The 15,187-nt window shown below is 43.0% G+C and overlaps 1 protein-coding gene across 5 annotated transcripts in view; it reads right to left on the reverse strand.

Moving 5' to 3' along the window:
- The window catches only part of USP47 (ubiquitin specific peptidase 47), a 98,257-nt gene that overhangs the window by 35,113 nt on the left and 47,957 nt on the right, over positions 1 to 15,187 (reverse strand). For all 5 annotated transcript variants that reach the window (XM_030560353.1, XM_030560352.1, XM_030560350.1 and 2 more), the window contains 3 exons: positions 13,927 to 14,058; positions 9,597 to 9,673; positions 9,233 to 9,288 (listed from right to left, as the gene is read on the reverse strand). In XM_030560353.1, the coding sequence (XP_030416213.1) occupies positions 9,233 to 9,288; positions 9,597 to 9,673; positions 13,927 to 14,058 (265 nt within the window). The remainder of the gene's footprint in view (positions 1 to 9,232; positions 9,289 to 9,596; positions 9,674 to 13,926; positions 14,059 to 15,187) is intronic.

Genomic DNA, 15,187 nt, shown 5'->3' on the forward strand with positions numbered 1-15,187 from the left:
ATGTCAATTCCACTCTAGGTGACTCACAAGCATTATCCATGTAAACGTGCAGACGGACGACCAGGTGGCAGCCTTGCAGATATCCTGGATCGGCATTTGGGCTAGGAAAGCTACCAAAGAGGCTTGTGCCCTGGTTGAATGGGCGATTACAATCACCGGAGGGGACACCTTGGCCCAGTCATAGCAGTAGCGAATATAGGCAGTAATCCAAGAGGAGATTCTCTGGGCCAACATTGGATGACTTTTCATCCTGTCGGCCACTGCAATGACTAACTGTGGGGACTTACGAAAAGGCTTGGTCCTCTCAATGTAGAAGGCTAGCGCCCTTCAAACATCCAGAGAGTGTAACCTGCGCTCTTCCTCTGACTTATGAGGTTTTGGGAAGAAGACAGGTAAGAATATGTCCTGAGTCAGATGAAACTGTGAAACAACCTCGAGTAGGAAGGCCGGATGAGGTTGCAGTTGGACCTTGTCCTTGTAAAACACTGTGTTGGGGGCTCCGAGGCAAGTGCCCTAATCTCAGAGACCCTGTGGGCAGATGTTATTGCCACCAAGAAAGCAATCTTCCAGGAAAGGAGGAGGAGGGAGCAGGACGCCAGAAGCTCAAAGGGGGCTCCCATGAGTCGCGACAGCACAAGATTTTGGTCCATAAAGGAACAGAGTCCCTGATGTTGGGGTGTAGGCACCCTAAACCTTGGAGGACCCTGGCAGAAATGTCGCGGGTGAAAACCAACCTACACTCAAGCGGAGGATGAAAGGCCAATATAGCGGCCAAGTGGACTTTAAGGGATGAAAGAGAAAGACCCTAGATCTTAAAATGCAGGAGAATTAACTGTAGTAAGCCTCTCTCAGGTCGAATACCTTTATCCGAAGACCAGCATGTAAATAGTTTCCATTTCCCCCAGTAGGCTGCTCTGCTAGAGGGCTTTCTGCTGCCCAGCAGGACTTATTGGACACCAGAGCTGCTCATCCGCATTCAACAATGTAGCAGCCAGGCCATCAGGTTTGAATGCAAGAGTTTGCTATGGTTCTGACAGAACAGGTCCAGCTGGAGCAGTAGTTATAAACGGGGCAGCCACCGAGAGGTCTAACACCATCCCAAACCACTGCTGGGACGGCCAAGTCGGTGTTATGAGGATTACTTTTTGCTCTGTCCTGCTTGATTTTCGTGGGGACTTTGTGGATTAATGGCACGGTAGAGAAGGTGTACATCAGAGCGCCCGACCACGGGAACAGGAAAGTGTCTGAAAGGGACCCTCTGCCCCCCAAATCCAACATAAAGTGTGGCACTTTGTTTTGCCTGGATGCAAACAAGTTCACCTGGGGAGTCCCTCACCTGTAGAAAATGATGACTACCACCTCTGGATGGAGAGACTGCTCATAGGGAGACGAGAAGGTCCTGCTGAGGTGATCTGCCAAAGTCTTTCTGGTTGCTGAACACAGAAGTTCCAGAGCCTGAGGACTTCTTGGCAAAAGGCTGAAGATCGGGTTCCCCCTTGCCTGCTGATGTAGAACACAGCGGCAGTATTGTTAGTTAGGACCTGAACCACTCTGTCTTTTATATGAAGCAGGAAAGCTTGACAGGCTAAGCGTACCACTCTGAGCAAACTGACATTTATGTGTAAGGAGCAACCGTGACTCGACCAACCACCTTATATGCAGATATCGCCCAGATCGGCTCCCCATCCCAGAGCTAAAGCATCAGAGACCAGGTTGATTGACAGGGACAGGACTGCGAAGGGGACTCCCTCCAACCTCAGTGTGGGGTCCAACTACCAAGTGAGCAATGGCAGTATGTGGTCCAGAATCTTGAATACCCAGTTTATGTTGTGTCTGTTGGGGGTGAAAACTGACACGAGCCACATCTGGAAGGGTGTGAGATGGAGCTGTGCGTGCCAAACGAAGTAAGTGCAGACCGCCATGTGGCCCAAAACGCCTGTCTCTGGCCCCTGTGGTGTTTCGAACGGCCCGGTTGAGCAGGCGATCAAGAGAACGAACGGTGGTGTCACTTAAACTCTGTCTCTGTCCTTTCTCCTGTAGGTCTCCTGCCAGGAAAGCCCCTAGGACTGACGTGGAGGAGGCCGGAATGGCTTTCTGGCCTGCTGCAGAGTGTGGAGGCCCAGTGACCACAGGGTGGCCCAGGGAGTCTTTAAGACCATGCAGCCTTGCGTCAGTGAGCTCAGAGAAGAGCCCCACACCGTCCAACAGGAGGTCCGGGATTGTGGCCTGCTTCTCTTGGGATAACCGCAAAGATGGTAGCCAAGAGATGCGCCTCATGGCCACCACCTAAGCAATCACCCTGGTGGCCAAGTCTGTAGCATCTCACAACATATGGAGGGTGCCCTTTGCCACCTTCCAGGATTGTGGCAAACTCAAGGGCCAGGTCCTGTGGAAGGGCCGCCCTGAACTTGATAAGGGAGTTCCATAAATTAAAATTGTACCTTCCCAACAGGGTTTGGTGGTTGGATACCCGGAAATGTAAGCTGGCCATCGAATAAATCTTTTTGCTAAAGAGGTCTAGTCGTTTGACATCTTTATTTTTTGGTGTGCAGCTCATCTGTCCCTCCTGTTAACTGCAGACACGACTAGCAACCCCACTGATGGGTGTTTATAGAGATAGTCAAATCCCTCGGTGGGGACGAAATACTACTTTAGGATTCAAGTGGACAGGAAGTGCAATGCAGGCCAGCGTGGAAGATGACGATGACATTGAACAAGTTGTCTGATTGCTCCTCCAACTCTTCGATTTCGAGGTTTAAGTTGGTAGCCACCCTTTTAAGGAGAGCTTGGTGCTTCTTAACGCCGTCAGGGGGACAGCCAATCCAGGAGGGCAGGGCCACTGCTTCAGCTGGCAACGAAAACAAGGGCATCACCAGGGGAGGGGGGAGTTCTCCTTCCCGGAGACAGCTCCTTGGGTGTGATGCCTGTTGTCGGTCCCATACTTCCACCATGGAGACTCATCACCAGTATCCCCCAAGGGTTCCAACACGGCCATTGACCAGGCCACTGTCCCTGCTGTCATACTGCTGATACTGTACTGGTCTCACTGGCCAACAGGGATTTGTACCCCCTTGGCAATAGAATGAACCCTGGCTCCGACTCAGACCAATTCCCTTCCGGTGACCATGGCGGGGCTGAGGAGGCCTGCGTGTGCTGACTAACTCTCAGAGACTGGTGTCTAGAGGGCAGGAATTGCCGCCTGTCCCTGAAGTGGTACCGAGGCAGCGGAGATTGGTGCTGTGATGACTAGTGGTCCCGCAGCGGCAGGGACCAGAGCCTAGAAAACTGCCTGGGTGATAGAAAGATCTGCGCACAGGTAATCTTGAGAGGCTGGTCAGTACTGAGAGTGAGGATCAGTGCCTCGTTCCAGTAATCCAGGCCTCGTGGAAGAAGAATGTGGGGCTGGGCCTGGGCCTTCTAGCCAGCAACCAGGGTTGTAGGACCAGTATTCTAGGCCATGGGGACGAGGACGAATGCCTGCGATCCGGGGACTGATGGTGCTCCCTTGCCCTTTGGGGAGGTCCTATGGCTTGCCTTTGGGCTGCAGAGTCTTAGCCCCTTCTGGCACCTGGCATGGCATCTGTGGACCGGTAGGCCACCAGTTCTTTGCCTGCATGGGCCATCTCAGATGACAAAGGTTCCAAGATCCCCTACCGCTCCCAGAAGTTGGAGGCAGATTCTTGTCTGGGCTAGAGGTCCAACCTTAGTGGTACTCCCCTGTAGCTCCGGGGTGGGCACGTGTCCTGAACTAGGTCCTTTGCCCAAAGCCCCCTTCCCTTCCTTGGATGGTGCTGTGGAACCTTTTTTCTTTGGACGCTTCTCAGGCACTGGTGAGGGGGAACGGTTCTGGGAGAATCCCAGTGTTGGTTGGGCGCTCTGCACCAATGCAGAGGTGCTACAAGCGGAATCCCATCAGGAGGGCTCTGATACTGGGCACAATGCAGCCTAAATCAGGAGGGCTCTCAAGCGGTCCATCTCCTTTTGGGTTCTGGGATGAAAATTTTTGCAAATCCTGCACTTCTCTTTTATATGGGGAGAACAGCTGCTATGAGGGTCACTAATAGAAACTGGTCTGTTGCATGAAGAACATGTCTTAAAGCCCAGGAAACGGGGCATGCTCAGCTCCAGGGCAAAGTCCCAGCCAGGACTGTAACCACTAAAACAAACAACTAACACTTACTTAAAATGCTAATTAAGTACTTATAAACTATACAGAAAGGAAACAACAATGGGCTGTTAAGAACCACTAGCGCTCTTGCTATGCAACACAAGGCACTTCGACCAATCATCATGGGCAGTAAGAAGGAACTGAGGGCATAGGACCAGCGGCACCTCATATACTGACCCATGAGCGTGGCACTTGAGTGGGCACCACAGCCGACCCTAAGGCAAAAATCTCTGATGACTGTGCACATGGGCGTGCACACACCTTGAATGGAATCAACATGAGCAAGAACTCAAAGAAGAACAGACTTTTCCAAGTTGCCTTTAACTCATAGAGAAGAAACTAGCTGAAGCATAAATGAGGTTGTCTTGTGGGCTTCCTGACAACTCCTGGCAGCAAGAAGCAAACTGTTGAGATGGAATAACTTCACAATCTTCTCCTATGTAAAATGAGCTGTTAGTACCAGGAATACCTTGGCAAAGACTTGGGGAGCAGTGATAAGGCTGAATGGGAGCATTCTGTATTTGCAGTGGTCTGAGAAAACGTCTGTGTATTGGGTGAATATCCACATGAAAGCAAGTACTCTTCATATCAGGAGTGGTAAACCATATGTCTTTTTCCAGGAATGAGATTTTAAATGCCACACTGACCATGTGAAACTTCAGCTAACAGACAATTCCAAACTCCCTTCTTTTGGAGGATTAGGAAGTATGTAGAGTAAAATCATTTTTCTCTTGGTACTGAACAGGTACGAGTTCTACTGGTCCTCGCTGGACGAGGAACTCCACTTCCTGTTTGAGAATCCCCTCATGAGAGTAGCCCCTGAGAGGAACGGGATGGGGGTTTTGGAGGAGATAGGGAAGTAAACAATCATATAGCCAAATTGGCTATACCAATCTATACATCTAATACCCACTTGTCCATAGTCCTGGCACTCCAGATGAGGAAATACAGTGCTAAACAACCCCCCAAATGGTATGTGGGGGTTGGGTGATGATATTGTTAATGGTGTGCAGCTGTCAAATTCCAGTCAAAAATTTATTTTCATCAGAGAATGGGATTGAGATGGTACTGTAGACGTGAGGATGCAAGGAAACAAGAATTATGACCCTTCTCATAAGAGGCAAAGAGTACAGAAGATCCCTGGTGATAAAACAGATGTCTGTAAGGCTGCCTGTGCTATTTCCTTTTGGGGGTAGGTGTATACATTACCAGGGAGTGGAGAGTGGCTCTAGAGTCCTTTGAAATGTGTAAGGACTGTCACTGAAAAGGGTGTCTTTCATCTGTCCTTTCATTGAAAAGTCTGCCTTCACCAAAGGGCACGTCCTCTATAGTGTCTTGTATCTCCCTGGGAAATCCTGAGGTGTGTAACCATGACTTCTCAACCAAATACAATGACTACTGCCATCAACATAGATGATGTCTCTGCTGTATCAACTGCTGATTGAAGTGCAGTTCTGGCCACCAGCTTGCCTTCATCAATAAGAGCCTGAAAATGAGCTCTCTCGTGGTTGCTTGTGCACAAAATCCATAAATTTTGAGCAGTTGAAATAGTTGTACTTAGCCAAGAGTGCTTGGTGGTTTGCTATACAAAACTGAAGGCTAGAAGATGTAAATATCTTTCTTCACAGTAAGTCCAGACATTCAGCTTTCTTGTCAGAATTTGCAGATTTAATGTGTTGTCCACATCTCTCCTTGGATCAGAGCCAGGTGGATAAAAAGGAATTCTGCTCCCTTGGATGGGAAATAATATAGTTTCTCTCAAGGGTAAGGGCTTATGTTGCTGGTGTATTCCCAGACTGTTCTAGCAGGTTCAAGAATAACTTTGTTGACTGGAAGTGTTATTTAGCTGAATCTTTTGGTTTGCAGAATATCCAGGAGCTTGTGCTGGTGATCCTGGCCTCTTCCCGAGAAAGATCTGGAGTGCTTCTGCCACCTTGTGCAATAACTACTGAGTGTTTATGGTCATCCAGTGGGGACGGAGATGCCAGGGTGACTGCATCATCGGGAGACAAAGACAGCAAACTTATTAATATAGGCAGAACTGGTTCACAGTCCTCGTCTTCAGCGGATCAGGAGGAAGCTCTGACTGTTCAGAACAGGGTCCAGTATGGAAAGAGCCCTCACAGGATGGGCTTCAGAGTGCTGTCCCTGGGACGCAGTATATCTTAAGTTCTTGGAGGCTGACAGAGTAGGTCCTGATGAGACCCTGATGGGGGCTCGGTGGATACAGACTCTCCTGTAGCAGAGCTGGACCTCGTGGCAAGGGGTGTACTCCATGTAGATTCAGGCCGATGTATGGGAGACAGAAGGAGATTCTACAGCCTGGGTCTGACTGCAACCTCCTGGCCTTCTCCTATTCTAAGTCAAAATTCCCATAGCTCACAGGTATGGTTAGGGAAAGACTGGCAGATATTACACCTAACTACAATGTGTGCCTCTCTGAGGCAGCATAAGCAGAGCAGATAGTCATCACTGAGTGAGAAGGAACAGGGGTAGGACACAATTCTTGAAGATCAGAGTCCTGGGCATGATACATGTAACAGCGTATTGGGAAGGTGGTGCAGGAGGCGGAAAATCTACATAACTATAAATACTTTACTAAAAGCTATTAAAAACTAAACTATAACAACAAAGGCACTGTTTAATATGTACAGGAAGAAGAATCTGAAGGAGAGCTCAAAACACTGGAGGTTCCAACAAAGGCGTGTTGCAATAAGAAGAAACTGGAGAGGTGGCCGGTTTGCCTCGCCCTTATCTCTTCGGTTGGAGGCACGAGGAAAGCAAGGGCACACATGCAGGCTAATGGACACTGCTTTCAAAATTCTCTGACTCCAGGCACATGGAACATATGTATATCCCACAGTGGAATACATACAGGGACCCACATACAAAGAAGAGCCAGTGGTATCCTGTCCAAAATGTATCAATGCAAGCTGGAAGAAAATTCTTTGCTTTTTAACTGACAACAAATATGATTTGTGTTAAATCAAGCTTGAACTTGAGGAACAAAAAAGGATATTCTCATAGTTGCCATTGAAACAACTGGTACTGAAGCAGCCAGACTAATAAGCAAGCAAGGAATGGTACAATTTTGAACTTGCAAAATGGCCTTTGTTTAAAAATATAACAGAAGGCTCAAAATTGGACCATGCAAGTCCAAAATATTTCTAAACCATCAATATAAGTTCTTTTAATTAAATTCCAAGGTGTCAATTCAAACAGATATTTTGCTGTTGTCTTCACAATGTTTGCTGCTAATTTCCTTGACTGTATAATCTTGCTCATGGCTGTTCTAATTGATTGACTTTCTGGTCAATTTTATGCAGCCTAAAATTTCACCCAGCAGGAAAGGGTTAAAGGAAACTGATGATTGTCTAACTTTCCTTCTAATACAGTTACAATGGCAGAATGTTATTATATAAGCCAGATTTTCAATCCATTCCCCACACACATATGCACAACTTTTCATGCACACACAACTGAGTGCTGAATGCTCTATCACCCATATGTGAGGTGATGGAATTCATCAACTGCATATGCAGGTGACCGTCACTCATCTACAAATAGATGGGACTGTCATCTGTAACATGGATGCACACGTTAAGATATACTGGCCTGTTTAGCAACCACATAGCGAGTACAGCCAAGAACAGTTTTTCAACCTGCACCTGGAGAGAAAAATGCAACTTCTTCTCTCTGATGAAGACCTTAGTGGAATTATTCACGTTGACATTGACACCATTAAGAAACTGAAGTTAACCAGGCAATTATATTCTGCACTATTAAGTATAACTCTGAGCCAGAAGACTATCACCCCAGTGCTTTGGAATCTGTCCTGACTGGCAAATAAGTTTCTTGGTGAAATTCACAGTGTTGATTTTAACATACAAAAACCTAAATGGTTTGCGAGATGGTTCCCCCAAGACCACCTCTCTCCCAATGCCATACTGCTCCTCTTGAGATCAGAGATGCTTAAGATAAAGCTCCCTTGTTATTGGGTCTAACCCTTCATTATAAACTGTGCAAACAATCCTTAGAGGGGCCATCTACGTGCTAGCACAATTGAAATAAATGGAAGTAGGCAACTGAGAGCACTCTCCCCATAAGGGATCACGGCTTTTGGATTTTACATACTCTGGTTCACCAGAGCCCAAATCTGTTAATCAGTAGGCCCATCCTATCCACTAGGTATTTATGGCAGAGAGGGTGTTGAGAACTGAAGAGGTCTATGTGAGCTGGGAAGGTTTCTAATCTGCTGATATTGGAAACGCAATCCATTTCTGGCAATGGACTGGGGTTACACTAGATCTTTACTTTCTTTAAAATTATAGCTTTGAAATCACAAGCCAAGTTCATCTCTGCAGTAATTCCATTGATTCTTATTCCAAAAAAAACACTCTATTCTGACTGATTAGGTGGTAGGATATTTTGCATAGCCATTACTGCTGTTTTGGGTACATTTCCACAACTGACCATATCTTCCTGGATTATAAAAGGAAAGGAAAAAAACATGGCCTAATCTTAATATACTGGTTCTTCCCACAATTTGATATTTTGAAAACAAGCTTCTACTGTACTTTACAGAGCTTTGACCCTGCTGCATCACCTAGTCGCACCTGTTTCCCCCTCCCCAGTGTTCTAGTGTTGAATGGAATCTAAATGGGAAAATATTAAGCTTCCTTATTTGTTTTATTATCTTTATTTAAAATATTTGAAAAATGTCTACACAGAGAAGAGAAATTGCTCCTGAAGGTCTATGGATACTGGTTATATCAACAAGACAAAGAGAAGAAAACTTTCAATAAAACCTACCAAACAGACACTCCTATCCTGATACCATGAAATATCACACTGGCAAGTGAGCAAATTATTTTAAAAGGGTAAATAATAACTACAAAAATAAAATTGCACTACTTTGCCTCATGTATGAAAGTTACTTAAGCTCATTATTAAAAAATCAAGTTTAAAACATAGCAATTAGAACCCCATATACACTCTGAAAAGCCTTCCTACTCTGAAATTAACATTTTTAGTTGAAATCTGTAAAAAAAACCACACACTTACTTGCATTTCTTGTTGGATCCTTCAGTCTGTATATAAGCATATATGCATTTGTGGAGCTAATAGGGAAATATTTTTAAGAATATCAGTATCTGACTTGGAAGCCAAAATAAAATCATATAATTAAAGTTATTAATATCATAAATAGTTGTATATGGCAACTGTAATACTGTGTATTAATTCAGTAATCACAAATATTGTTTTTAAACATGAAATTCATACTATTGCAAATATTTGAAATTGTCATCAATTTTTAGAATTATTTTATATAAATGTATTATACCATTTTTACCATAATGTGGCATGCAAACAGTTTGGTTGAACTATACCAATATTAACGCAGAAAGAATATTAGAGATATACTAACCTAGCAAAAGCACTGGAATAATAGCCTCTGCTTCCAGAGGACCCACCATATGTTTTTTTAATATCTTCTTGGGTAATCTAGAAGCAAAACCAGTTTTATTAAAGTTCATTCTTTGTCAAGTAACAATAGTAAATGAGCATTTATTAGTATTGGAAAAACAATCTAGTCAATGTGCACTCAGATCACACTGAAGTCATCACTATTTTACATTTGTTTCTTTTTATTTTCTAAATGCACAAGAAAATAAAAGTTGTGTGTCTAGAAGTGATTAGGTCTCCCTTTCAGGTTGAAAATAAATATCCTTAATTTTTTTGAAGTGTGAGTTTTAGACAAATGTTAATATGTATTATGAGAAACATGACAGCAAATACAGTCTCTTTCAACTTTCATATGAATTTCAAAAGTTACTTCTATAGCATGGTTTAAAAATTCAAGTAAATACATTCAACGTAGAAAATCCCAGAAGGCACATTTCCTGTTGGATAAGAGTTTAAAGAAGGTCATACTTCAAAACAAAAACAAAACAAAAAACAAGTCCCAACTGGAAAAATAAGGAAAAGCAAGTTGTAAGCTCTCTTAAAACACTTTGGGGCAGCTACCAAACACCCTAATAACTACAAGTGATGAATTTGCCTAATTTAAAATGGTACAGCAACAGTATGGCTTTGCTTAAGCTACACCTCAAATTCAATATTGTATGTGTGTGTACACACACACACACACACACTTAGTTGGTCCTGAGAGCATCCACTAGCATCACCATAACTTTTCTAAGTTTTTTGGGAGTAACACTACTAAATTATTTTTTGGGACAGAAATCTAGGATAAAATCTTGACTCAATGGGAATTTTGCCATTGACTTCAAATGAAGCTCTTGTCAGTCAAACAATAATGTAGATTTATAGTTACGTTTAGCATAGAAATGTAAGACTGGAAGGGACCATCTAGTCCAATCCTCTGCACTCATGGCAGGATTAAGTATTACTTAGACTATTCCTGACAGGTGTTAGTCTAACCTGCTCTTAAAAATCTTCAATGATGGAGACTCCACAACCTCCCTAGGCAATTTATTCCAGTACTTAACCACCCTGACAGTTGGGAAGTTTTTCCTAACGTCCAAGCTAAACCTCCCTTGCTGCAATTTAAGCCCGTTGTGTCTTAGAATCATACAAGAATAATAAAAGATTAGGGTTGGAAGAGACCCCAGGAAGTCATCTAGTCCAACTCCCTGCTCAAAGCACAACCAATCCCCAACTAAATCATCCCAACCAGGGCCTTAAAAACCTCTAAGGACTGAGATTCCACCACCTCCCTAGGTAACCCATTCCAGTGTTTCACCACCTCTTAGAGAAAGAGTTTTTCCTAATATCCAACCTAGACCTCCCCCACTGCAACCTGAGACCATTGCTTCTTGTTCTGTCATCTGATACCACTGAGCACAGTCCAGGTCCATCCTCTCTGAAACCCTTCAGGTAGTTGAAGGCTTCTATCAAATCCCCTCCCCCCTTACTCTTCTGCAGACTAAACAAGCCCAGTTCCCTCAGCCTCTCCTCATAAGTCATGTGCCCCAGCCCCCTAATAATTTTCGATGCCCTCCGCTGGACTCTCTCCAGTTTGTCCACCACTTTCTGTACTGGGGGGACCAAAACTGGATGCAATACTCCAGATGTGGCCTCATCAGTGCTGAATAGAGGGAATAATCACTTCTCGATCTGCTGGCAATGCTCCTACTACTGCAGCCCAGTATGCCGTTAGCCTTCTTGGCAACAAGGGCATACTGTTGACTCATATTCAGCTTCTTGTCCACTGTAATTCCCAGGTCCTTTTCTGCAGAACTGCCGCTTAGCGAGTTGTCCCCAGCCTGTAGCAGTGCATGGGATTCTTCCGTCCTAAGTGAAGGACTCTGCATTTGTCCTCGTTGAGCCTCAGATTTTTTTTAGCCCCATCCTCCTATTTGCCTAGGTCACTCTGAACCCTATCCCTACCCACCAGCATATCTACCTCTCCTCCCAGCTTATTGTCATCTGTGAACTTGCTGAGGGTGCAATCCATCCCATCATCCAAATCATTAATGAAGATGTTAATGAACAAATTAATAAAAACAAAACATTACTGAACAAAATCAGCCCCAGGATGATTGTTCACTACCAGCCCCAGCTGTTGATCACTACCAGATGAACCTGCTGATCTAGTCAGCTTTCTATCCACCTTATAGCCCTATTCTTGTCCTCAGATGTTAAGAACAATTCTTTTCACTCCTTGTTACAACCTTTTATGTACTTGAAAATGGTTGTACATAAAATGGTTATGTCCCCTCTTTGTCTTCTCTTTTCCAGACTAAACATACCCAATTTTTTCAATCTTCCCTCCAAGGTCATATTTTTCTAGACCTTTAACCATTTTTGCTGCTCTTCTCTGGACTTTTTCCAATTTCTCCACAGCTTTCCTGAAATGTGGCACCCAGAACTGGACACAACACTCCAGCTGAGGCCTAATCAGCACAGAGTAGAGCAGAAGAATTACTTATCATGTCTTGCTTACAACATTCCTGTTAATACCTCCCAGAATGATGTTCACTTTTTTTTTTTTGGCGCAACAGTGTTACACTGTTAACTCATTTAATTTGTTGTCCACTATGACCTCCAGATCCCTTTCCGCAGTACTCCTTCCTAGGTAATCATTTCCCATTTTGTATGTGTGCAACTGTTATTCTTTCCTAAATCAAGTACTTTACATTTGTCCTTATTGAATTTCATTGTATTTACTTCAGTCCATTTCTTCAGTTGGTCCAGATCATTTTGAATTTTAATCCTATCCCCCAAAACACTTGCAACCCCTCCCAATTTGGTATTGTTTGCAAACTTTATAAGTGTACTCTTTATGCCATTATCTAAATCATTGATGAAGATACTGAACTGAACCAGACTCAGAACCGATCCCTGTGGGATCCCACTTGTTATGTCCTTTCTAGCGTAACTGAACTATTGAAAACTACTCTTAGGGGAAGTTTTTCCAACCAGTTTTGTACCTATCTTATAGTAGCGCCATCTAGGTTGCATTTCCCTAGTTTGCTTATGAGAAGGTCATGGAGACAGCATCAAAAGCTTTATAAGATAAAGATATATGAAGCTTCGGAGCAGAACAGGATTAACTCCACTACCTTTGAATTATGGCAGAACTTTCATATTAACTCTTTAAGCAAGCAGGAAGTTGCCCCTGTGTATTTTAAAGGGGAAGGCATAAGACTAAAGCTGATACGACTTCCACTCTTATAAAACTTTCCCTCTCTTAATCATCAGAATGCCTTATGGAAGTTCACCAGAACCATCCTCAAAGTCTTTATAGGAAGACAGTGCCAGGACCATGAACTTTTCTCCTAGGGTCAGGGAACAATTCCTTAAGTGAAGAGAGATGGGAATGTTGGACTTCTCAAAATCTTTAGCCAGAAATAATATGTTGTGTTTTCTTCTGTACAGATGTGGTGTGGAAGAAGGTTGGACAGTAAATAAAGGGAGCAAAATTAGCCTAAAAAACAAAGATTTCTATTAAACAGGATAAAGTAGCATGGAGAAACCAAATATGTCCTGATCAACTGAAGCAGGTAGCTTTGCCTCTTCCAATACCCAGAAATCTCTCATATTTCTTGAGAATTAACAACACCCAATGAACTTGCTATATTGAATAGACGGTGACTGATGACAGACCATGCTGCAGGCAGAAGACTTGCTCAGAGGAGCAAACAAACTCCCCTGGGGTGGGGCACCATGACAGCAAGTACTGTAGAATGAGCCTACAATGAAGACTTGTATATGCTACCATGAAGAGTGCACCATTATTTCCTAGCTCGTTGGTTTGCATTGCTACTTCCATTTCTTGATCCAATCGTGACACAAAAGGCAAAAGGGGGGCAGGAGGAGGGTTCAAAAAAACCACATTCTGAAGGCATTCTTCCCTCAAAGAGAAATCTCTTAGGTCCTCACAGATCCAGACAAACTAAATCGTGCAGTCTGCACTGATGGTGGCTGGAAATATGACAGGTCTTAATATATGAAAAATTAAAATAAAAAAGAATCACATGTAACATTCTTCATATGAAAAGATTTTGCAAAAGCATTTAACATTCAAATTAAGTAATGAATTATATATACATGAACAAGCTGAGACTACATGATGAGCTGAAAAAAATGATATAAACTAAATTCAAAGTCTGTGCACTGTAACTCCAAAAATATGAATGTTACTTCAAATACTACAAGTGAGAGTCATGAACAATAATACAAGCTCATTGTTTCATATATGAGGAGAACAAAGCAGCAAAATATTACTTTACCTTGCTGACGTGTTGATCATTGAAGCTATACCACTGCTCATCATTAAAAGATTTTATGCAGGCATAGTAATGGCCACCAGCAGCACTTCCTGAATGGACCATTACAGAAAAGAGTTCATACAGTAAAGAATTCTAGGGAAGAGGAAAAAAAATCCATGTAAGGAACAGAGAACTTGTATTACCTCGTTCTGACAAACTGCACCTGTGTTATTTAAAAAAAGTTTCTCAATTGTGTATAGTTACATGAAAAATAACTACGAAACAATTGTGCATAGAGCTCTCTACAAGTACTATTCTGCATTAGTAGAATTACAGTAGTGTCCAGAGGCCCCAACCAAGATCAGAGCCCCATTGTGCTAGGCACTGTAAAAAACACATAGTAAGAGAGTGGCTCTTTGAGGGTGGGGACTCTATCTAAAAAACAGTAAGACAAAGGAAGTATTATCTTCATTTTACTAATGGGGAAGAGAGGAACTGAAAGATGAGTGACTTGTCCAAGGTCACAGAGCCAGGTCTTCCGAGTCCCAGTCCACAGGACCACCCTTCTTTCTTATACAGATGCCGAATATGAACGTAAATATAAAATACTAAATGTCATCCCCACCTTACTTACAATATTCTCCTTATCCAAAGAAAAAACAGAGAAAGCCTGCTGTAGAGTATGAACCTGGCATTAAAAATTAATAAAAATAATTTTCAGACAAAAAACTATCTGATGTTAAGGATGGGAAAGTTTCACTAACTCAAAGAAAAAAAATAATACGGTACAGTTTTAAAAATGTGAATAGTGCCAACCCAGGAAGTTAAGCGCAAATTAAATTTATAAACTCCACAAAGATCTAAACGTACAAACATTGACAGTTAAGTTGACTCAACAACTTTAATTGTGCAGGATTATTTCACCTTAACTATGGAAGCAACTGTCATCTCTCTAATATTTAGCATAGACAAGGCACTTATCTTCAATATAATTTATAAACTTTAATTCTTGTAATAGGCTTGTGAGGCATTACTGTTCAAAACACTTTTCTTATGTCAGGTAGTTAATAGCCACATTTTACACCTGGGGAAATTAGGCAAGTCACCATACCTATTTGTCTTACAGTAATGAACTATGGCAGATCAGGGATTAAAGTACTGAGGATTAGACCATTACAGTACCATTCTTCTCTGCACACTTTCAACCAATGTGTAATGAAAGCCAAAAAGTAGTTTCCTTTTTTTTTTTGGTGTATCTTTAAAACGTAAATCTGTGTTCTAA

Source organism: Gopherus evgoodei, chromosome 4 (assembly GCF_007399415.2).
Source record: "Gopherus evgoodei ecotype Sinaloan lineage chromosome 4, rGopEvg1_v1.p, whole genome shotgun sequence".
Lineage (NCBI taxonomy): Eukaryota > Metazoa > Chordata > Testudines > Testudinidae > Gopherus > Gopherus evgoodei.